The sequence below is a fragment of the Rhincodon typus genome, chromosome 34, assembly GCF_021869965.1.
Source record: "Rhincodon typus isolate 14 chromosome 34, sRhiTyp1.1, whole genome shotgun sequence".
NCBI lineage: Eukaryota > Metazoa > Chordata > Chondrichthyes > Orectolobiformes > Rhincodontidae > Rhincodon > Rhincodon typus.
This window is the reverse complement of record NC_063365.1, coordinates 4,349,079-4,370,758: the sequence shown is the minus strand read 5'-3', so window position 1 is coordinate 4,370,758 and position 21,680 is coordinate 4,349,079. Positions and strand designations below refer to the sequence as shown.

Below are 21,680 nucleotides of genomic sequence, written 5' to 3'. Positions count from 1 at the left end.
AACCAATCACGGTGTGTGGCTGGATGAAGGGATTAGAGGGTGAAGGTCGTGTTTCGGGAACCTTCAGTGTTGGCATCTAGATGTAAGTGCCCAGCTAGTGTCCTGGCACCGGCAGAATGCTAACTCTGCTTCTCTGTGTTCACTCTGCAGTACAGCGTGCTGTCACCGGAAAGTGGGAGAAGCTGATGTGACAGATGCCTCCAATGGTTGACTGGCATTTCCCTCACACTGAAGCTGGCATTGCAGAATCGCTGACAGACAACTGAGGACCTGGGTGCACAGGGACTCCCTGTGTAATAACCACACCAGGACAGCACACTCACAGCCAGTAGCAATGAGAATGAGGAGCAAATATGCAATTATTCTGTTTTTTGTTGCTGCTCTTGTGATCATTGAGAAAGAAAACAATATCATTTCAAGGTAAATCGTTTTTCCATCCATTTATATACGCTACATCTTGTGTAATGGTAGGGTTAGTCTGAACTAGAACAGGAACAGAAGTTGCCAGAAAAGATCAGCTGGTCTGGCAGCATCTGTGAAGAAAAAGTCAGAATTAACATTTCTGCTCACCGGATCCGAAACGTTATCTCTGATTTTTCCGCACAGATGCTGCCAGACCTGCTGAGCTTTTCCAGCAACTTCTGCCTTTGTCCCGGATTTACAGAATCCACAGTTCTTTCGGTTTTTATTTAGTCTGAACTGGACTAGCCGTACAAATATTGTGTCAACACAAACAGGTCAGAGGTGGGAATTCTGCAGTGAATAAATCACCTCCTGACTCCTCAGTGCCTGTCCACAAAAACAATTGAGGAAAGTTTATCATGGTTGTAAACAGTCCTCAGTCATGTCATGTGGGCTAGCCTTCTGTCAGGGATTCCTGGCACACAGAGTCAAGGTCAGCCTCCAAAACAAGTCCAGGGGCTTGGATATGGTCATTCAGCTCTTGGGGCAGTTAGAGTCAGGATGCTTTCCAGATACATGGTGAGCAACTAAGTAGCAGGTAACCCACAACCCATCTTGGGCCTTTCTGCTCTGTTGTGGACTGTTTTCCTGCTGGGAAAAGAGGGAGAGGTAGGAATTACAGGAGATGAAAGTAGGTAGACAGCTGTTGCAGTAGGTGGGGAGTTGTCCTGAGCAAGTGAGTGGGCAGCACAGAGGGCACGCAGGGTCAGAGGGTGGGATCGAGCGAGGGAAAATGTTCCTGGTAATAGGGAGAGTGGTAGACCATGAGGCTTGGTGGGAGGTGGGCGTGTTGGCAGAGTGAGTGTGAGGTATGGTGGCAGTTACACTGGCGGAGTGAAGAAGGTCATTGGCATTCTTCCTACAGTGGTGGCCATTTCCAACCTGACCCAGGTTACAACCTTGTACCAGGCTGACAAGATCTTTTTGCCTGTGGCCTCCACTGCTGCTCCTGAGGGAAGAGGACACCCTGCCTCTGCACCCATCCATCCACCATGACTTCCAGGTCCTTGCCCGCAGAGCATGGCAACAGCCTTGCCTTCTCTGACACGTCTGAGCCAAATGTCAGGAAGCATGTGGGGCAGCCTCGGACCGACAATACCGTGTCCAGGTCCACAATGGCCTTTTAAAGATGGCACTGGTGCCGGGGATGCTGGTTCATTCCAAGATATCTTGACAGTGGTAAATTATTACCAGGTTACAGTGGCAGAATGAGGCTAGAGTTAGACGATGGGCTTGCCATGATGGTGGGTAGGTAGTCAGTGAGGTGAGTCTGGGAAGATATGGCTAAGAGATGATTGGCTAGGCTTTGCAGAGAGAAATCCTTCATGAAACTTGGCAAAGTTGACACTTTGTAAAAACAGCAAGATTTAGCCCCATGTCTCGGATAACGAAGTCTCCCATAGCCACCTTATTGGAACTGGTCTGCTCCCCTGCAGAGACACTGCACTATTTACGATCCCAGCATTTATTCTGCATTCCTTCACCTGGTTTGAGCTGCTCTGAACTGACTCCATTTGCCATCTTTCAGCCACCATCCAACCTAGTGTCCACTAAATCACCCTGTGGTCCATAACCTTCTTCCTCACTGTCAATCACAAAGTTTCGATCAATTGTTAATCATGGATCCCAATGTTTCAGTCTTCATCATTGATAATAAACATAAAAAAAGAGCCCTTGTACTGACCCATGTGGGCTATCACATGACCACCTTGTTGACCATTACAAAATGCTTCCTGGTACTGAGCCAAGTTTTGGATCCAACTTGCAGTTGTCCCTCGGATCATTTGGGTTTTTAATTTTTGACCCCGTCTGCCTTGTGCGACGTTGTCAACAGCCTCGTGTAAACACACATGGACTGCATTAAAAATGCTGTCAGCATTTATCCTTCATTATTGCCCGTCATGTAGTTTCAGACATCCTGAGGTCATGAAATGAGTTCCAAACACAACTCCTTATTTTAGTCCAATGACGTATACAAAAAGATAACTGGTGGAAGTGAAATGCTGGAGTAAACCAATTTGACGGCAGGGTGATGACCTTCACACTGAGTGACCAGGAGGAGAAGGTAGGATCTGATTGGGTAGCATTCCTGCCCTCTTCCCAACCAATGCCCAACTTGTGCTGTGTGGGAGTAGAATCATAATGTCAGCATTAAGGAGCTGGTCATCGACTTTGGGAAACAGAGTGGAGGGCACGCCCCTGTCTGCATCAATCGTGCTGAGGTGGAGATGGTTGAAAGCTTCAAGCTCTTACTAGTAAATATCACCAACAATCTGTCCTGGTCCATCCATATCGACACTACAGTTAAGAAAGCACACCCACGCCTCTACGTCCTCAGAAGGCTAAGGAAATTCATCATGTCCACAATGATTCTTACCAATTTTTCTAGGTGCACCATAGAAAGCATCCTAACCGGATGCATCGCAGCTTGGTATGGCAACTGCTCTGTCCAAGACTGCAGCAAACTACAGAGAGTTGTGAACACAGCCCAGTCCATCACACAAACCAGCCTTCCTTCCACTGACTCTGTCTACACTTCCCGCTGCCTCGGGAAAGCAGCCAGCATCATTGAAAGACTCTCCTCCCACCCCGGTTATACTCTCTTCCACCCTCTTCCATCGGGTAGAAGGTAGAAAAGTTTGAAAACACATACCGACAGATTCAAGAACAGCTTCTTCCCCGCTGTTATCAGGCTTATGAACGGAGCTTTCATATATTAGAGTTGATCTTTCTCTGTGCCTTCTCTGTAGCTGTAACGCTATATTCCACATTCTGTTCTATTACCCTGGTGTACTTATGATTTGTCTGGATAGCATACAAAACAATATTTTGCACTGTACTTTGGTAAATGTGACAATAATAAATTACATAAACCGATTGAATGGCAGAGCAGGCTCAAGGGGCCGAACAGCCTACTCCTGTTCCTATTTCTGATGGGCTTAAGGTACAGATCTACCTTGTTCAAATCAGAGGTATAGCAGAATTGAGAGGCTGAATGGCCTAATCCTGTTCTTATCCAAACTGAAACCTTTTCCCATTCCTACTGCTAGTGATTGAGCCCTTGACATAGATCACACAGATGAGCTATAGACGATGGAATTGGTTGAAGTAGGATGATGTTAATGAACAAGTCTTGTTTCAAATAGTTTCAGTAAACTGTGACTAAAACAAATCGAACCAAAAGGCCTGGTGCAAGATACGCCCTCGGCATGAGCCTTCCTTGCTCAGATGCCAGTCGATTGGTTGTGGCACATTTCAAAGATTTTCTGGTTTTTGTTCAATGTCATCCCAATCTATCAATTGGTCCCAGGATTAGTACTTGTCTATCAATAGATTCTATTTCGAATACCCATGTGTCCAGAATTTGTTTTCATCCTAATTAGCAAGGCCAGTATTCATTGCCTGTTGCTAGGCAGATTTCTTTATCCGATCTGTATTCATAGACATGGCTGCAGTGGAGAACGTTCAGTCACACCCCCGATTTGTGCCCTGAAGCTGCTGGAAAGGCTTTGGTAGGTGTGGAGATGGATCTTTTCCTACAGGATATCCAGCCTCTGTAATCTTTAATGTGTGCGGAATTCACATGGCAGTTTCTGGTCAGTGCTGTCCCCAGGATGTTGATGGTGGGGAGCTTCCTTGCTGACATTTGGCTCTCAGTTTGCATATTCTCGAACAAATACAGTCAGATTTGAAAGCACAGGGGCTGGATTACTGCTCACATAATGAAACCACGTGATTGTCTCACTCTCAATGATTCATCATCTATATGTAACAGTGGCAAGTTGCAACAATTGTTCAATCTTTGTTCAAAAGTAAAATGGGAAAGATGGCCAAACCATGGCTTGCAATTAGAACCAAGGAAGAGACATACACATACAACAGACCTGAGGAGCAGCAACACTTCAGAATTCAGGAAAGGAAGACAAAAGTATTCAAAAAGAAAGGGAAAGTAGAGTAAGACAGCGAGCTTGTGAGGAACACAAGAACCAAAAGTAAAAGACAAATATAAATTCCTTACAGTGAGAAACAGTGGAATTTAAAATTGGGAACAAAGAAATGGCTGACCAACTAAATACATACTTTGGTTCTGTGTTTACAAGGGAGAGATAAATAGCATACCAAGGGAAGGCAAGATTTAGTGAGACAGAGGAATTGAAGAAAATCAATATTATTTAGGAAATAGGGTTGGGGAAATTGATGGAATTGAAGGCAAATTAATTCCCAGGGCCTGGTGATCTATATCCCAGAGTACTGGTGGACCAAGAAATAGCGATGCATTGGTGGTTATCGTCCAAGATTCTGGAACAGTTCCTACAGATTGGAGAGTACCACATTGTTCTCAGAAACTATCCCTAATGCACTCTATGAATTTGTTATTGTAGTTTCTAACTTTCCAACTTGGTTAACCTAATCAATATGAAGATTAATTATCCATAATTATTGCACTGTTCTTTTTACATGCTCCTATTACTTGTTGATTTGTAGCCTTTCCCATAGACTGACTATTGTTGGGTGTCTAGCAATGCCTTCTTTCCCTTGCTGTTTCTTACCTCTGCCCAGATGGAGTCTAAATCATCTGCACCTAAATTGACTCTCACAGCTGTGCTCATTTCATCTCTTATTAACCGTGCTACCTCACCACTTTTCCATCCCTCCCGTCCTTCCCCTGAATGTTAAGTTGCAGTTTTCATGTTGTAACCATGTTTCCGAAATGGCGATGAAATCATATTCATTTACCTCGCTCTACACCGTCAGTTCATCTGCCTTATTCCAAATGTTTTGTGCACAAAGATACAAAGTTTGTTCCATCATCAAATTGCCCGACACTTGTTCTGATTTCTTGGTGCGATGTGACCTTCACACATAGAGTCATAGACGTATACAGAGCGGAAACAGATGCTGACCAGATTTCCAAAACTGAGCTCGTCTCATTTGCCTGTGTTTGTTCCACATCCTTTTAAACTTTTCCTATCCATGTACCTGTCCAAATGTCTTTTAAATATAATTGTACCTCTACCACTTCCTCTGGCAGTTCATTCCACATAAGAACCACCCCCTGGATGAAAAAAGACTTGCCTCTCAGGTCCCTTTTAAACCTTTCTCCTCTCACCTTAAACCTGTGCCCCTCTAGTTACACTTTCTGTCCATTCCTTTTAATTTCTGGTAACAATCAGCCACTCTCGCTAGCCTGCAATTTTATATTTAGCTTTGATTTTCTAATTTTCCACGCAACTGAACCCCCCCTCTCACCCCACAACCCCACTGTTCTTCCTGGACAATCAGTTAGTTGTATTCATAAGATCAAACGATTTTATTCTATTGATGCCAAGTTTTTTTTTCTCCCTCAGGGTTTCTGACAAGTTAACGTTGAAATTCCCGCAGGTGGATGTTGTGGGGTTAAACAACACCATTTCAGCCCGGGTGCTGACAGAGAATGACTCACTACTTGCGAGCACCAGCTCATCTGTCCTGAACTGTGTATTGCCACAGGCTGCCATCAAGTGGGAAGACACACAGGAGCCTTCAGGTAGGAAGCACCTGATCCTGATGGCGACGACGAGGACAGGTTCGTCCTTCGTGGGAGAGTTCTTCAACCAGAACAGCAACATCTTCTACCTGTTCGAGCCCCTGTGGCACGTAGAGAGGACAGTGACCTTCGAGCCGAAGGGCGCCAACGCGGTGGCCTCATCCATCGTCTACCGCGATGTGGTGCAGCAGCTGATGCTGTGCGACATGTACGTGCTGGAGAACTTCCTACTGCCCATGCCCGATCGCCACGTCACCGCCTTCCTGTTCCGGCGTGGCTCTAGCCGGTCGCTGTGTGAGGGCCCCGTGTGCACACCGCCCAAGCGGGGCTCCAGCGAGCGCTTCCCGTGCCGTCTGCGCCGCTGCGGCCTACTCAACATGACGCTGGCGATGCAGGCCTGCCTGCAGAAGCAGCACGTTGCCATGAAAACGGTGCGGCTGAGGCAGTTGGAGTTCCTGAGGCCACTGGTGGAAGACTTCCGCATTGACCTGAGGGTAATCCAGCTGGTGCGCGACCCCCGCGCCGTGCTGGCCTCCCGCATGGTGGCCTTCCCCAGCAAGTACGAGGCCTGGAAGAAGTGGGCCGATCAGGGGGTGGTGCCGGACGACGAGGAGCTCGGCAAACTGCGCGGCAACTGTGAGAACCTGCGGGCGTCGGCTCAGCTAGGCCTCAGTCAGCCCCCCTGGCTCAAGGACCGCTTCATGCTGATGCGGTATGAGGATGTCGCCTTGGAGCCCATGAAGAAAGCGCACGAGATGTACCGCTTCGCCGGCATTCCCATCACCTCGGAGGTGAAGAAGTGGATCTACATCAACACCCAGAGCTCGCCTGGCAGTGACAACCTCTACTCGACACATAAGAACTCCTCGGAGCAGTTTGAGAAGTGGCGGCTCACCCTGCCCTTCAAGATCGCCGAGGTGGTCCAGAAGGTGTGTGAACCAACCATGAAACTCTTTGGCTACAAACTGGCCAAAGACGCGGAGACTCTAGCAAACCGATCGGCCAGCCTGCTGGAAGAGAGGAGACACTTTGGAATGGCTTAACTCGGGTGGGCGGTCGGGGCTGGGGGTGGGGGAGAGGATTTTAAGGGGTGGGGGAGGGTGAGGTTGGTGCAAGTGGGGTTGGAGGGGTGACGGAGGAGAGCCAGGCATCTGCAGCTGCAAACCTGGCTGGAAATTGCTGCATCAACCAACGGCTCACCATTCGCAGACTTTCAGATTCCAGTTTTAACCTCCTGACAGAAAATAATAAGTGCAGGACAAACCCTAGATGTGCAATGGCCCTTTGAAGGCACCTGCAAACAGCGAGACAGTCGCTGGAAGAACAGTTGACAATGGGAACACAGATTTATTAAACACACGCAAAATGAGAGATTTATTTATTAAGGAGAAAAAAAAGATTATTTTTATGACTTGATTTTATAAAGATTTAGTGTGGTGTTAGAGTAGGGTGTGAGACAGGGTTACAGAGAAACTTAAATCTTATTTGTATTGAATTTTGCCTTTAGATTGAATTATCAAATTATAGAAGAGGGCTTGAATCCATTTCAGTTTTAAGTTATAGAATATTTTAATAGAATTTCAACGAGTCTTTTCATCCTAAAATACAGTTGGCTTTAGGACTTGAAGATTCTATTTTTGAGACATTGATTTTACATTGGAGTTTAAATTCGAGGGGGCTGCAGTATATGTTTGAGGTTTTAGAGCTACATTTTTGGGATATCCACCAATTTTTTTCTTTTGCAAGCAGGAAAATAGTATTTGATTTCTTTCTAAATGGGAGTAGGTGGGAGTTTCTATGTGTCTGAACAGGATAACTCTGACATATGTTCTATTTGGACTTTTATGTCAGTCTAGATGCTATTGTAATCTATGTGGCAGAGCACACACTGGTCCAAGAATGAATTGGTTACACAGACCCGTTAACAAAATGCTTTGTTTTGATTTTTTGAGGTTCTCCCTCCTTCTCAGGGTGTACAATAGGTGCCTAGTAGGATATGACAGACAACTGGAGGCTTCAAGAAGCAACAAGTGGATACACGTGCTAAGAATTTAACACAATCCTCGTGTTACACTCCAAGTATTGGTCCAGGAGCAACAGATCACCATCAGTTAAGAGATTTCCCAACTGAATGTCTCTGGCTGAGCAGTTGTGTTATTGTGAAGAAAAAGCCATACCAGACTCAAAACGTCAACTCTGTTTCTCTGGCATTCCCTGTGCTAGCTATGTTAATCTCTCAGGTATGGGGAACTGTTTCTAGAAATTTCTATTGGCAGGGCTAACACTGAGTGGCAATTTTAACCAAACCTGCGCATCCAGCAAGGAGTTTTGGAGTGACAGTGATACAGAAACATCGATCCTTACCCGATTTTTAAAAGTGAGAGCTACATTTCACTAGATTCTAGACTTTGCAGCCTAGCGCACCGAATTGGAATCCCCCAGCCTCTGATGCCCAGTAACACAGGGTGTTGTACACTTCCCCATGGAACTTTAATGCTGCTCTGTCCTTTAAATTATCGGGAAATACCAATGCATTCAGATTGGAATCTGTGCCTTGCCTGAATGTGAAATAGAAAATAGATAATGGGCCTGTTTTGTTTTCATCCGTGGAGTATGGGAATTCTGGCATGGCCAGCATTTGGTGCCCATCCCTAATGACCCTCGGGGTGCTGTGTCCTGGCAGTAAGAGTCAACCACATTGCTGTGGATCTGGAGTCACATGTAGACCAGACTAGGTAAGGATGGCAGTTTCCTTCCCTAAAGGACATTAGTGAATGTCTGGTGTTTTCCCCAATGATGGTCATCATTAGATCCTTGAATCCAGATAATTTTTTTATTGGATTCAAATTCCCAGCATCTGACACCCAAACCACATTACAGTGGAAAACACTCATTTTCTTCACAGGCCCTGCTTAAGTGGGTGGAACATAGAACATTGAACAGTACAGCGCAGTACAAGCCCTTCGGCTCACGATGTTGTGCCGACCTATTATCCTACTAAGATCAAACTACCCTACATACCCTACATTTTACTATCATCCATGTTACGGTGGACTAGCAAAAAGCTGTGGTCATTCAGAAACTCCACTCTGGCAGGCCTTGGGAGCAGCATCATAAAACCACAAACAATTGACTGTGGCTAAATCCTTCTGAAGAGCTAGGATCTCAGAGTTCAAGAAAGGTCCTAAATTGAGAGCCCTCTATTCATTCTTGGACCAATGGAGTTAGCAGCTTATTAGGGAGAAGTGCATTTTAGTTGCACAGTGCTTCGTCTATTTAAAGTTGTGTTTTGTTTTTATTTTGTTCTCCTTAGGAAATAATCTGTAACTGTTTAAGCCTCTACAGGTCTTCATGCCCCACCTCTTATTACAGCACTTTACTCAGAGTGCCTCAAAGTTATCTGTTTCTGTTTATTTTTAAAAAAAGAAATGTACTTATATTTGACATTGGGAGGGTTTCCTCCCGTGAACTCTGACCTGCTGATCCGACGGTTCCTCGTAAGATGGGGGCCAGGCGGGAGTTTCAGGGTATTGTGCTGGGGAGAGTTCACACACAAAGCTGTCCTCTCTGGAACCATGTTGTCAGGCTGTTCTGCTCAATCGTGTGAGTGTGGCAATGGGACAAAGCTTGTGAGCTTGCCGAACCTGTTGGGTTCGTTTCATTTCTGGTTAAGTGGCTCCTGATAGTCATAGCAACACAAAGTTGAGTCTTCGTTTTTCATCGTTCAAAACTCAGATCCATGCTAGCTGCGAAAGGACACCCGTTTTACCTCATGTTTGTGTTGGCTGTGATTCCTTTACAAGGAGAATTGGAGAGTCACTCTGCAGCTGGTTTGCAGAGTATTGGTTATAGAGCACTCTGTGGATGTAGGAGTCATGAGGTAAGCCTCTGATACTGTGTTTCTTTGAGCTGTACCTGCAGTTGGAAACAACCTTTGTACCATGGCTAATAAGTCATTAAACAACTGCTATTTCACTCAACTTGCCTATACTTGCAGCCTTGTTTAAGGTCCTGTCCTCTGCTTGCCATTCTTCCTAGCCCAGAGAATTTCCAATCAATTCATAGAATCCCCATGGTGTGGAAACAGGCAGTTCGGCCCATCGAGTCCACACTGGCCCTCCGAAGAGCATTCCACCCAGACCCATCCCCCTACCCTATAACCCCACATTTCCCATGGCTCACCCACCTAGCCTGCAAATCCCTGGACACTAGGAGCAATTTAGCATGGCCAATCCACCCTAACCTGCACACCTTTGGACTGTGGGAGGAAACCGGAGCACCCGGAGGAAACCCACGCTGACATGGGGAGAATGTGCAAACTCCACACAGACAGTCGCCTGAGGCTGGATTCGAACCCAGGCCCCTGGCACTGCGAGTCCGCAGTGCTAAACACAATCTCAATTGAACTCTCAAGTACTCATCCTATGGGCTAATGGTTGCATTGGTACCTCCTGTGAGATATATAACAGTTTGTGGCTGAGCTCCATCTCAGTATCAGTCTAAGGAAGGTAGTGTAGTGCTAATGTCACTAGACTAGCAATCCAGAACCCCCAGTCAATGTTCTGGGGAGCATGAGTTCCAATGGCCAGTAGTGAAATTGTAATTCAGTAAAAATCAGGAAAGAGAGCCATTGAGAGTAGTGGCAGCCCTGTAACCGCTGTCAATTGTCGTTAAAAATCTACCTGGTCCAAAATATCCAGTGGGGAGGGAAGTCTGCTGTTGTTACCTGGTCTGGCCTACACGTGACTCCAGACTCACTCTCAACTGCCACCTGGGCAATTAGGAATGGGCAATAATCACTGCCCTGGTCGGCAATGCCCACATCACGTGGATGAATGAAACAAAGATCTCTACACACTGGAGGATGACACTGGCATAGTGATAATGTCAGTGGATTAGCGATCCAAAACCCCAGGCTCATATTCTGGGGATTTGGAAATCTGTCATAAAACTACATCTGGTTCGTTTCGTGCCCCTTCAGGGAAAGATCTAATTTGGCCCAAATGTGACTCCTGACCCATAACAATGTAGCTCACTCTTAATTGCCTGTTGAAATGACCCAAGAGCCAACCTATTGAAGGGCAACGAGGAGTGAGTGACAGCTGCCAACTTTGCCCTCATTGCATGCAAGATTTTTTTTAAAAGAAGAGCTTTTAAACTGGAATCTAAGCCACTGAATTTGTGATTGCCTATTTCCAACGGAGGAAGCTGCTTGCTGTGGAAACGTTGATAGAAGCTTGTCAATTAATTCCATAGCAAACTACTTCGGGTGGTTTGAGAGGCTGACTGGAGTTGTTCTTTTAATCTTTCAGTTGCTTTGAGAAAAGTTACTTTTCCTGTAGTACCACCCGACAGATCGCAGTTTCATAAGCAGGAGCTAAATTGTCACTATATCATTAAAGGAAAGGGGGCAGGCAGGCTCTGTTCTTGGTACCACCTACTTCAGTTTTTTTGAAATCAACCTGTTAAGAGATGTTACTACACACCTCTGGAACAAGTAGGGACTCAAACGCGGGCCTCATGGTCTAGGGGCAGGGACACTATCACTGTGCCACATGCATCCTACTTTGCCAGTTTACTTCAGGGAAGTTAATGAGAATGAGAATCTATTTCATGCGGTGATGAATTGGAGATGCAAAAAACTTGCTGAAGATTTGCTAATGTTGTGCTTGCATCTACCAGCCCAGTTGAATATACCACATCACTTCGCACATTATCAGTGGATCATCTTCCTTGTTATCCATAGTTCCAGTCTAGAGGAATTCCAAATAGTGGGATTCTATTCATTATTCGATTCTTTTTAACCTCTTAAATCACAAACTCAATCTTCGCTGAATCTTCTTCAATGTGCCAATGTCTTTTTAAAAGTAGATGCACCTGGGTAGTGCTCAGTATTCCAGAGTCAGGATTCATATACAGTCCAAACAATGAAGCTAATTATCAAGTTGTTCCTTCAATGGTCAGTGTGGTGCTACAAGCAAAAATTAAATTGAGAAGAACTTGAATTTTTTTCTATATTCTTCTATATACCTGTCGCTGATATGGCCGACAATTATTGCCTGTCTTTAACTTCCCTTAAGAGCAATTGAGTCAGACATATTGCTGTGGGCCTGGAGTTACGTATGACCAAATAAGGATGGCATATTTCCTTCCCTAAAGGGTATTAAGAGGGCTTCTGTAACAATCAGTGATAGCTATGGACATCATCATTGAGACTAACTTCAATTCCAGATTTGATAATCAAATTCAAATTTCATCAGCTGTTATGATTTGAGCTTGTATTCTCAGAGTATGGTGCCAGAATTACTGCTTTAGAGTCATTACCTCTACACTGATCTTACCCCAACTTGCCATTCAATAATCGGCATCCTCTTCTCATACAGTAGGAATTGTTACACGCAAAAGCTCAAGTTGCTGGAAAAACTCAGCAGGTCTGGCAGCATCTGTGAACAGAAATCAGTGATAACGTTTCAGGTCCAGTGACCCTTCCTCGGAATGGACTGGACCCGAAACGTTAACTCTGATTTCTCTTCACAGATGCTGCCAGACCTGCTGAGCTTTTACAGCAACTTGTGTTTTTGTTTCTGATTTACAGCATCCGCAGTTCTTTCAGGTTTTATTTGTTGTAAATTGTTGTTCCCTTTGAGATTTTGTATTCTTGCAGTTGATTCCTGATGAGTGCAAGATGAAAAGCTTGGCCAATATATCGCTCTTTTTCCAGCAATACTCAATATATGGGAATTTTTGGATTTGTCAGTCAACGCAAATCAATTGATGTATTTCAAAATGAACCAAAATGGCTGAATCCCCACATACCACACCAAAAGGCATGCAGGGGATTGAAATGGACAAATAATTGGCCATCCCATTGCCACTGCAATCATATTCTCGTTTCTGGGTTTATTACAGATATCAATAACGCTGCAACATATTCCAGGAGATTTCAACACAGGACCTTCTAACCCACCCACCTGCCATTTTTTGCTCAACACATCTATGAGCCCCATCCTGGACTAATATTGGTTGAGTTTTGGCCATCAGCTTCCTCTTCCAGTGTTTTTAATAACTAATAAATGAATGTGTGCCAAGGAAACAAAAATAGACGCAATCACTCTTAATGCTTCAATGATTTTTGTTTGACCCTGAGTTGGTGCAGTGCTCTGAAGATCAATCTTCAATGCCAGCGGCTCCAGGACATTCCTGGAGCGTTGGAAACCATTAGGTCTTCAGAGCAGATCTGACATCCTCCACATGCAGATGAGTGCCTCATGAATATTTGATAGTCAATGCACATTGATATCATTTTGATTCCAACACTATTTTTAGCCTCAAGCAGGGAGCCCTGGTGCTGAATACAGTTCAGGATTTTTGCAAAACTTACATAAGGGACCAGGAGAGACCTGGTTAGTGAAACATTTTTGGATGTTCACTGGGGGTTTGGAGTGTTGCTCCACGTCCTCCGATTCAGAAATTTGTTTCATGCTGTTGGTTGTTCTTAAAAGGTGGTCTGTCTGTACTTGCAATGCTCAAACATTCATTGCTTTTACAATTCTGCCTCAGGATATTTCTCACAATCATTCCTGAGTTCCTTAGTAACATCCTTCCGGTGGCTTTGTAATGCCCTTCAGCCTGAGGATCTTTTGGGATCCTTCTGTTTCTCCGTTCCTAGCCTCCTATGCATCCCCAATTTTCACTACTCTGTGCCTTCAGCTTCTTATCAGTGTTAAGTTCTGGAATTACATCTGCCCCTCAAAACAAAAATCTCTAAGTCCCTCCACCTCTCTCTCCTTTTTTAGGTTCAAGGCATGCCTACCCCAAAAAGGAATTTCCTAAATCTGTTCATGGGCAGTTCCAGCTACCTCATTATTTGTGGCACCTTGGGTGCACTTCACACAGTCAATGACTTCTTTATTCATTGAGCTTTTCTTTTACTCATTCATGGATGTGGGCATCACTGCTGGTCCAGCATTTATTGCCCATCCCTAATTGCCCAGAGGACAATTAAGAGTCAACCACATTGCTGTGGGTCTGGAGTCACATGTAGGCCAGACCAGGTAAGGATGGCAGTTTCCTTCCCTAAAGGACATTAGTGAACCAAATGGGATTTTCCCCTCAACAATTGGTAATAGTTTCAGGTCATCATTAGACTCTTAATTTTTATTGAATTCAAATTCCACCATTTGCCACAGCAAGATTTGAACACGGATCCATAGATTAATAGTCTAGTGATAATATTACTAGGCCAATACCTACACTAATGCTGTGGTTTTGATTGACAATACATTTAAATTGATTTTTTAAAAAAAAATCAGGAATGAAAAGCAGAAACAAATTCAAAAAGTTATAACAACCCCATAAGGTGTTTGAAAGAACAATTAAAAGCAGAAAGAGCTGGAAAATACTCAGCATGTTTGGCAGCATCTCTGGAGAGAAAAGCAGAGAACATTTTGAGCCAAAGGAAATGGCAGAAGTTGTCCATTCAGCCCCTGAGCCTCCATCCACTCAACCTTAGCTAATCTTCTACCTAAGCACCATTTTCCCCTGCTATCCCCACATGCCTTGATATTTTTAATATCTGGAACTCTATCGTTTTCTGTCTTGAGCATGCAAAATGTATGAGGCTTAGTAAACCTCTGGAGAGCAAATTCTAAAGATTCATCGCCCTCTCATCTCAATTATAAATGGCATCCCGTTATTCTGTGACTGCATCTCCTGGCTCAGGACCCTCGGACCCTCTTTCCTGCATCTACTCCAGTAAGAATATTGAACCTTTCGATGCGATCATCTCTCATTTTTCTGAACTCTAGAGAATCCAGGATCAGTCTCTTCTCTTGCTTCTCATGGTCAGAAGTCACACCGCAGCAGGTTATTTTTTAAATCACAAGCTTTCGAAGCGCTGCTCCTTCGTAAGGTTAAGTCACCCAAGGAGGGGGCAGCGCTATGAAAGCTTGTGTTTTCAAATAACCCTGCTGGACTATAACTTGGTGTCGTGTGATTTCTGACTTTGTTCACACCAGAACAACTCTGGCACTACCATATTGTTGCTTCCTATGGGACAGTCCCACCATCATAGGGATTAGTCTGATGAACCTTTAATGCATTTAGTGCACTCCTTCTATGGCAAATACACACCCACCTCCTTAGATAAACAGACAAAAGTTGCACACAGCTCTCCAGGTGCAATCTCACCAAGAGTCTATACAATTGCTAAAGACATTTTTACTCCTGCACCCCACTCCAATGACTATAGCACCCTCAGAACTGATAGAGAAGTTTCGTTCACATTTTCAGGTCTTAATGAATGATCGGGTTTGCAATAATTTTATTGCATTATATACAGAACTATTACAGATTTCTTCAATGTTTTAGATGCATAGTTTTGGAATAACATTTTGGGGGTGCTTCTTTTTCTCTCATGAAGATGCCTGGAAGGTTTTGCCGTGGAGAAGAAAACCTTTATGACCATCATTTTCTTGCAAGCTCTCTGTTAGAGCATTGAAAAGAAATGAATTGTGACGCCCTGATCTCACCCATCGCTGCTTTGTGCCAGGCTGTACATTTCCTGAGAGATTGTTAGATGGGGAACACATTGCAAAGGAGATAAAATGAAAAGAGCATTCTTCCAGTGACCCCAGCAGCTTGAGGCACAAGGTGCAAAAACTTGCAGTGTGTGCACAGAGTGAAGTTAGTCTGAATGAGTCTCAGTCCAGTATTTAACTGTTGGAATGATATCAGATGAAAGAATGCATTGGCAGGGAGATCAGCAGGTGCCAGAGCTGCCATTGTGCCACTAACCATATCCTCAGACTGTGGTATATCCACTCTCTGACAAGTAAGGGCAATGCCCCCCGTAGGTTTCAGGGTGCCAGTGGGAGAGCTTGACGGCAGGACACCTGCAGAGAACATTCAACATAAGTATGGCCCTGCCAATAATGCCAAGGGTATCACAACCATCAACTCATACCAGAGCGACACACATCAAACCGATATGGGACAGCATTATTAACCTGGATGGAACTTCTATGCTCTATTTGGACCAATGGGGAAAGTCAAATTCCACTGGATTGTGGGATTTAAGTGAGTATGAGGTCTTAGTGAAAGATCAGTTTCATCGCTCACCCCTATCTATCATAATGCTTCAATGCACCAATGCTTCTTCCTCTAACTCACTCACTGCATACTGGTGGCTGTAGAGAGGGTTAGAGGCTACATTGGCCTCATTGTTACCTTTTTAGATCTAACATCACAGAAGTGGATTAAGCCTCAGAATCATAGCCCCTGAAAGATCTCAACTCCAAAGAGAGCTAAATAAAAACTGAAAGAACTGTGGATGCTGAAAATCAGGAACAAAAACAGAAATTGCTGGAAAAGCTCAGCAGTCCCGGCAGTATCTGTGGAGGGAGACCAGAGTTAATGTTTTAGGATGAGTGATCCTTGTTCTGAGGAAGGGTTACTGGACCCGAAACGTTAACTCTGATCTAACACCACAGATCCTGCCAGACCTGTTTTTCCAGCAATTTCTGTTTTTGTTTCTGAAGAGAGCTAGCCTTTCAACATTAGGCTGAGGCGGACAATGTGTAGGTCTGTCAGGTAAGGGATGTGTAACAAGACTGGACTGTAATAGGTGCATGAGAGGATCGTTCTGCTGGCTCTGCCATTCAATATTATCAAGGCTAATCTTCAGCTTCATCTCTGCTTTCTTGCACACTTCCTGGATCTCTTGATTCCTTGAGAGACCAAGACTCTACTTCAGCCTTAAAGATATTCAATGTCTGATCATCCCTAACCTTCACTATGGGGAGGATCTGTGGCCTGTTCCTCCCCTACAATCTCCAGGCCCTTCGATGCAGTGAGACTCAGAATTGGTTCCAAAAGAATTCTGGGCATGAGATTCCAACACTTTTCCAGTCTGCTCCTGTTGCATTTGCATTATTTGTTCTTTTAAAACTTTCACATTAGGTCACAATATGAAGTAATCTTGAGATGTTACAGGAGGAGAGACAAAGTGAGGAATACATCTCATTCATGAGTAAAATCTCTTGGCAGATATTAGTGTGCCCAACCTTCTAACCCATCCGATGTCAGCTGACATTGTAACTCATTTTTACTCCTCTGCTATTGTTTGCCACATTTTCTAAAGCAAATTCATCAGTCATTGAGCCCTGAGTCATCCAGACTCGAAGCATTAACTTGCTGTGTCTCCATGGATGCTGCCTGACCTGATGAAGGGGCAGTGCTCCGAAAGCTTGTGATTTCAAATAAACCTGTTGGACTATAACCGGGTGTCATGTGACTTCTGATCTTGCCCACACCAGACCAACACCGACACTTCCACATCATCTAGATTTAGTGTGGGAGGGATGTCTGAAATCAAATGGAACAAGGCAACAGCCTGATGAATAGAATTAAGGGTTAATTGGGTGAGATCGTGTTGTAAATTTGGCAAACAAGTTTTGATTGGTGCTTGTGATATGTCAACTAGAACCGAAACTCTGACAGGAGAAGCATATGATTAAATTTTGTTAATGTGCATTTTAATCTCTGGTATTTAACATTGGTAGCAGATGATAGTCAGCTGTTTTAAAGGCTGGATAGGCTGGGATTTATTTCACTGGAGCGTAGAAGGTTGAGAGGTGACCTGACAGATGTTTATAAAATAATGAAAGGTATAGATAGAATAAATGGGAATTGTCTTTTCCTAGGATCGGGAATTTCAAGACTAAGGGGCGCATTTTTAAGGTGAGAGGAGAGATATTTTAAAAAGACATAAGAGGCAAATTTTTTACACAGAGGGTGGAACTTTCTGAGGAAGTGATGGATGCAGGTGAAATTACAACTTTTAAAAGCATTTAGGTGGATACATGAATAGGAAAGATTTGAAGGGATAAGGGCCAGGAGCAGGCAGGTGGGACTAGTTGAGTTTGGGATTTTGTTTGGCATGGACTGGTTGGACCAAAAGGTTTGTTTCCATGCTGCATGATTCTATGACTCCATGTAAACTATGCAATATCCTAACCCAAGAGCAATTTGGAGAAAACTTTATTAAGATTGCAGAATCTAAATGTGAAATAATTAGGTATGTTTATACACCTCTGTTTTCAAAAATGAACCCTATGAGCAGTGGAGGAATGAAGTAATCCTGTGGGCCTGTTATTTCTTTATTAAAGAGGAAACAAGCCATGGTCTTGGTACTTTGTCCCCTCACAAAAGTCAGATAAGAAGCAAAGTTTTTCAGAAATGGAAGTTAATGATTTGAACAAAAATGAACGTTTGGACAAATTCTCATTTTTCAATTGATAAAAAATACCAAAAAAGATTATTTACTTAAGAGGTATTGTCAGGTTTTGACAAATACAGAAAGAGTGAGGATTGCTCCTTTAAGGAGTAAATAATGGAATTCAATACATTGTATTTAAGACTGGAGAAATTTCAACTGGAAATTTTTCAGTTTGTGCTAACAATTAGATTATGAGACTTTGCCAAAGAATCATTATTAGAGTTCAAGTTTAAATGGGAGTTAATTTTATAGATAACACACACTGCTGGAACAACTGAAGGAAACATGGAAATGAAATTATTTGAAAAGCATTCCATTCCAACAGCATGTTTGTACAAGTGAGGTTATTGGCCATATGACAGAAAATGGAGGACACTATCCTTATGGGCTGGAGAGACATAGATACAGGTTGAGAGAAGAATTTTTCATAAGAGAAATAGGGGCAAAAATGTTTCTGACAATTTTGAGAAGCAGATAGAATTTATAACTTACAATTTAATACTGAACCCAAGAAATATCCAGGTTGTGGACAATTGATGTTTTAAATGTGATTCAAAATGCCATTATGACATGAACAGGCACAATAGTATAAAGTTTTTGAAATGAGACATGAAAACAGAAGATGGAAAGAATGTGGATCAAAAAGAGGGCATTGTATTGGTCACTGAGGTGTCAGACAAATGGTTCATCGAGAATGACCATGTCATCGAAGATATCATTGACAAGAAGAGGAAAACTGTCCATGCCTGGCAAAACAACATCTCCAGCAAAGGCAAAGAGAAGAACCCAAACAGAAGGTTTGGAGTTGGAAAGAAAAATGAGGGAAATAAAGAACCAATAGCGGACTGAGAAAACTAAGAAGCTGTAAATCCTTGCTGACAAGCACGACACCCAGGGTTTCTTCAGTGCCACCGATCTGATGTTCTGACCCAGCAGCCTTGGCCTCAAACCAATGCAGAGTAAAGATGGAACACTTTTGAGGGACAGGGAAAACATTAGCCTCCAATGGAGAGAACACTTCAGTGAACTCCTAAATCATGACATAATTGTTGACAAGGCATGTTTGAGGAAATCCCGTAATTCGCAAGATGGTCTCCCACCTGGTGTGGCAGAAATTGAAGCCTTCACAAGATGCATGAAGAATGGAAAAGCCGCAGATGGTGACTGGAGATCTTCAAATTTAGGGGAGCAGTGTTTTCCCAACAACTCCATCAACTGTTCCTGAAAAATCCGGGGGAAAGATGAAGTCCCTGCCGATCTCTGGGATGCTCTTATCATCACTGTCTTCGAAAAGGAGACAAAGTGGATTGTGGGAACTACTGAGGAATCTCTCTACTGTCCCTCAATGGGAAGATCATCACCTGAAGGTCATCAAGCACCTTCTCTCTGGCTTTGAGGAAAGCCTTCCTGAAAGCTAGTGTGGCTTCCGATCCAACCATGGAACTGTGGACGTGATTCTACACCGTTTGGCAACTCCAAGAAAACTACAGGAGCAACATCAATCAGTCTACATGGCCTTCATTGGTCTGACCAAGGCTTTTGACTCAGTCAGGAATGCTATGGAAGATCCTGTCAAAGGCCAGCAAGTCCCATGAAATTTATCAATATCCTCCATTTCCTCCATGACAAGATGTTGGCGATGGTCATCATTGATGGTAATATGACAGAGTCCTTTGAGGTGAAGACAGGGGTCAAGCAGGGATGTGTCCTCACCTCCAAACCCATTTCTCCATCTTCATCGCCAACATTCTTCATCTTGTCAAGAACAAACTTCCCAAGCATGGGGATGAAAATACCATTTCTGTTGTCTCAGAAGAGAATCGTCAAGTTTCGCTTAATGCATTTGTGGAAGCATATTGGTCTCAGCTTCAACCACAAATGGACTCCAACCCATCCCAGGTCAAGTCTGGGTCCATCCCTCCATTAAGGTCAAACGAGAAGCCCTTCCCATTTCCCCTTTCTGGAAAGCTACCTCTCATCTAAAGCTGACATTAATGTGGAGATTCAACAATACATCCAATCTGTGAGTATCATCTTTAGATGTCTAAGGATGACCATGACATTGTGCAGATACCTTGTGTCTAAGGCAGTCATCCTATTAACTCTTCTATCTGGCTCCAAAACGTGGACTACATATCAATGCCACCTCGAGATCCTTGAGCAGTACCATGAACGCTGTTTAAGATGGACTCTCTGCATCAGCTGGAAGGACATGTGCTAACATCAAAATCCTTGAAACAGCCAATAGCACCAGCATTGAGGCCATGATCATTTGTAACCCGCTATGCCAGGCCAGCCACGTGTTTAGGATAAAAACCGAAAGAACTGCAGATGCTATAAATCAGGAACAAAAACAGAAGTTGCTGGTAAAGCTCAGCAGGTCTGGCAGCATCTATGAAGAAAAAATCAGAGCTAACGTTTCTGGAGTTCTGACGAAGGGTCACCAGTTCTGACAAAGGGTCACTGGACCTGAAACATTAACTCTGATTTTTTTCTTCACACGTGTTTAGGATGCCTGAGTTCTGACTGCCAAAGCAAATTTTCCTGACCCAGCTCAAGGAAGGCACTCAAACAAGAGGAGGACAAAGAAAGTGTTTCAAAGACTCCATCAAGAAATGTAACATAGATGTCAATGCATGGGTGAAGCTTGTTCAGAAGAAGCTGATTTGGAGCAAACTCCTGTGTGAAGGGACACAATTCTTCAAGAACGCCTGTTGGCAAGTAGAAGTATGGCAAAGGAACTGGAGAGGCGAATGCCAATGATCTCAAAGGAACCGGAGAGGTGAACGCCAATGATCTCAAAGAAACCGGAGAGGTGAATGCCAATGATCTCAAAGCCAAGGCTAACTTCCACCTCCAGGGAACAGTTGCCATGTCCGTGGTCAAAGATGCACCTCTATGATAGGGCTCATCAGCCATAGAAAGGCCCACCGAACCCAAGACCAGTGACATGGAATTTCCGAGGTGGACAATCATTCTCGTTAGTGAAAGATTTCCGATGACATCTGAAAGTTAACTGTGCAGAACTAGACAAAATCGTTCAGAACAGTTTGGCAAATCAGCTAAATTTGGCAAAAAAACTAAATTATCAGCTGCATTTCCTGCAGAAGGCCTGAGGTTATCGTCAACATCCATGTCAATAATTGATCAGCCCCCAGCTTGGGAAGGGATTACAATTAGCTCTCCCTTTTCGGAACATTTGAATACACTCTTCAAAGTTCCTGGGCTCAGATTACAATTTTGTTGATTCTTAAAGAATTAAAGGAAGTGTTGAGGAAATGAGATACCTCTCATGACCACACATTCTACAGCTACAAAGCTGTCAGAACTGGCAGTTTGGTGCATGAAGAACAGATACATTCTGATAATCAAGAACAGGCCAGAAATTCCACAAAAGTCAAATATTTGCCAGAA

The 21,680-nt window shown here is 43.8% G+C and overlaps 1 protein-coding gene across 1 annotated transcript; it reads left to right on the top strand.

Moving 5' to 3' along the window:
- The first annotated feature begins 201 nt into the window (after window positions 1-201).
- On the top strand, window positions 202-7,032 carry LOC109918253 (carbohydrate sulfotransferase 3). Its single transcript, XM_020518154.2, has 2 exons — window positions 202-420; window positions 5,811-7,032. The coding sequence occupies exons 1-2, from the start codon at window positions 335-337 to the stop codon at window positions 7,030-7,032; spliced, it is 1,308 nt and encodes a 435-aa protein (XP_020373743.2). The 5' UTR covers window positions 202-334.
- Window positions 7,033-21,680: the final 14,648 nt, after the last annotated feature.

Coding starts and splice junctions, on each gene's coding strand:
- LOC109918253 (XM_020518154.2), top strand. CDS start 335: ATGAGAATGAGGAGCAAATATGCAATTATTCTGTTTTTTGTTGCTGCT. Junction 421..5,810: donor GAAAACAATATCATTTCAAG/GTAAATCGTTTT, acceptor TTTCTCCCTCAG/GGTTTCTGACAAGTTAACGT.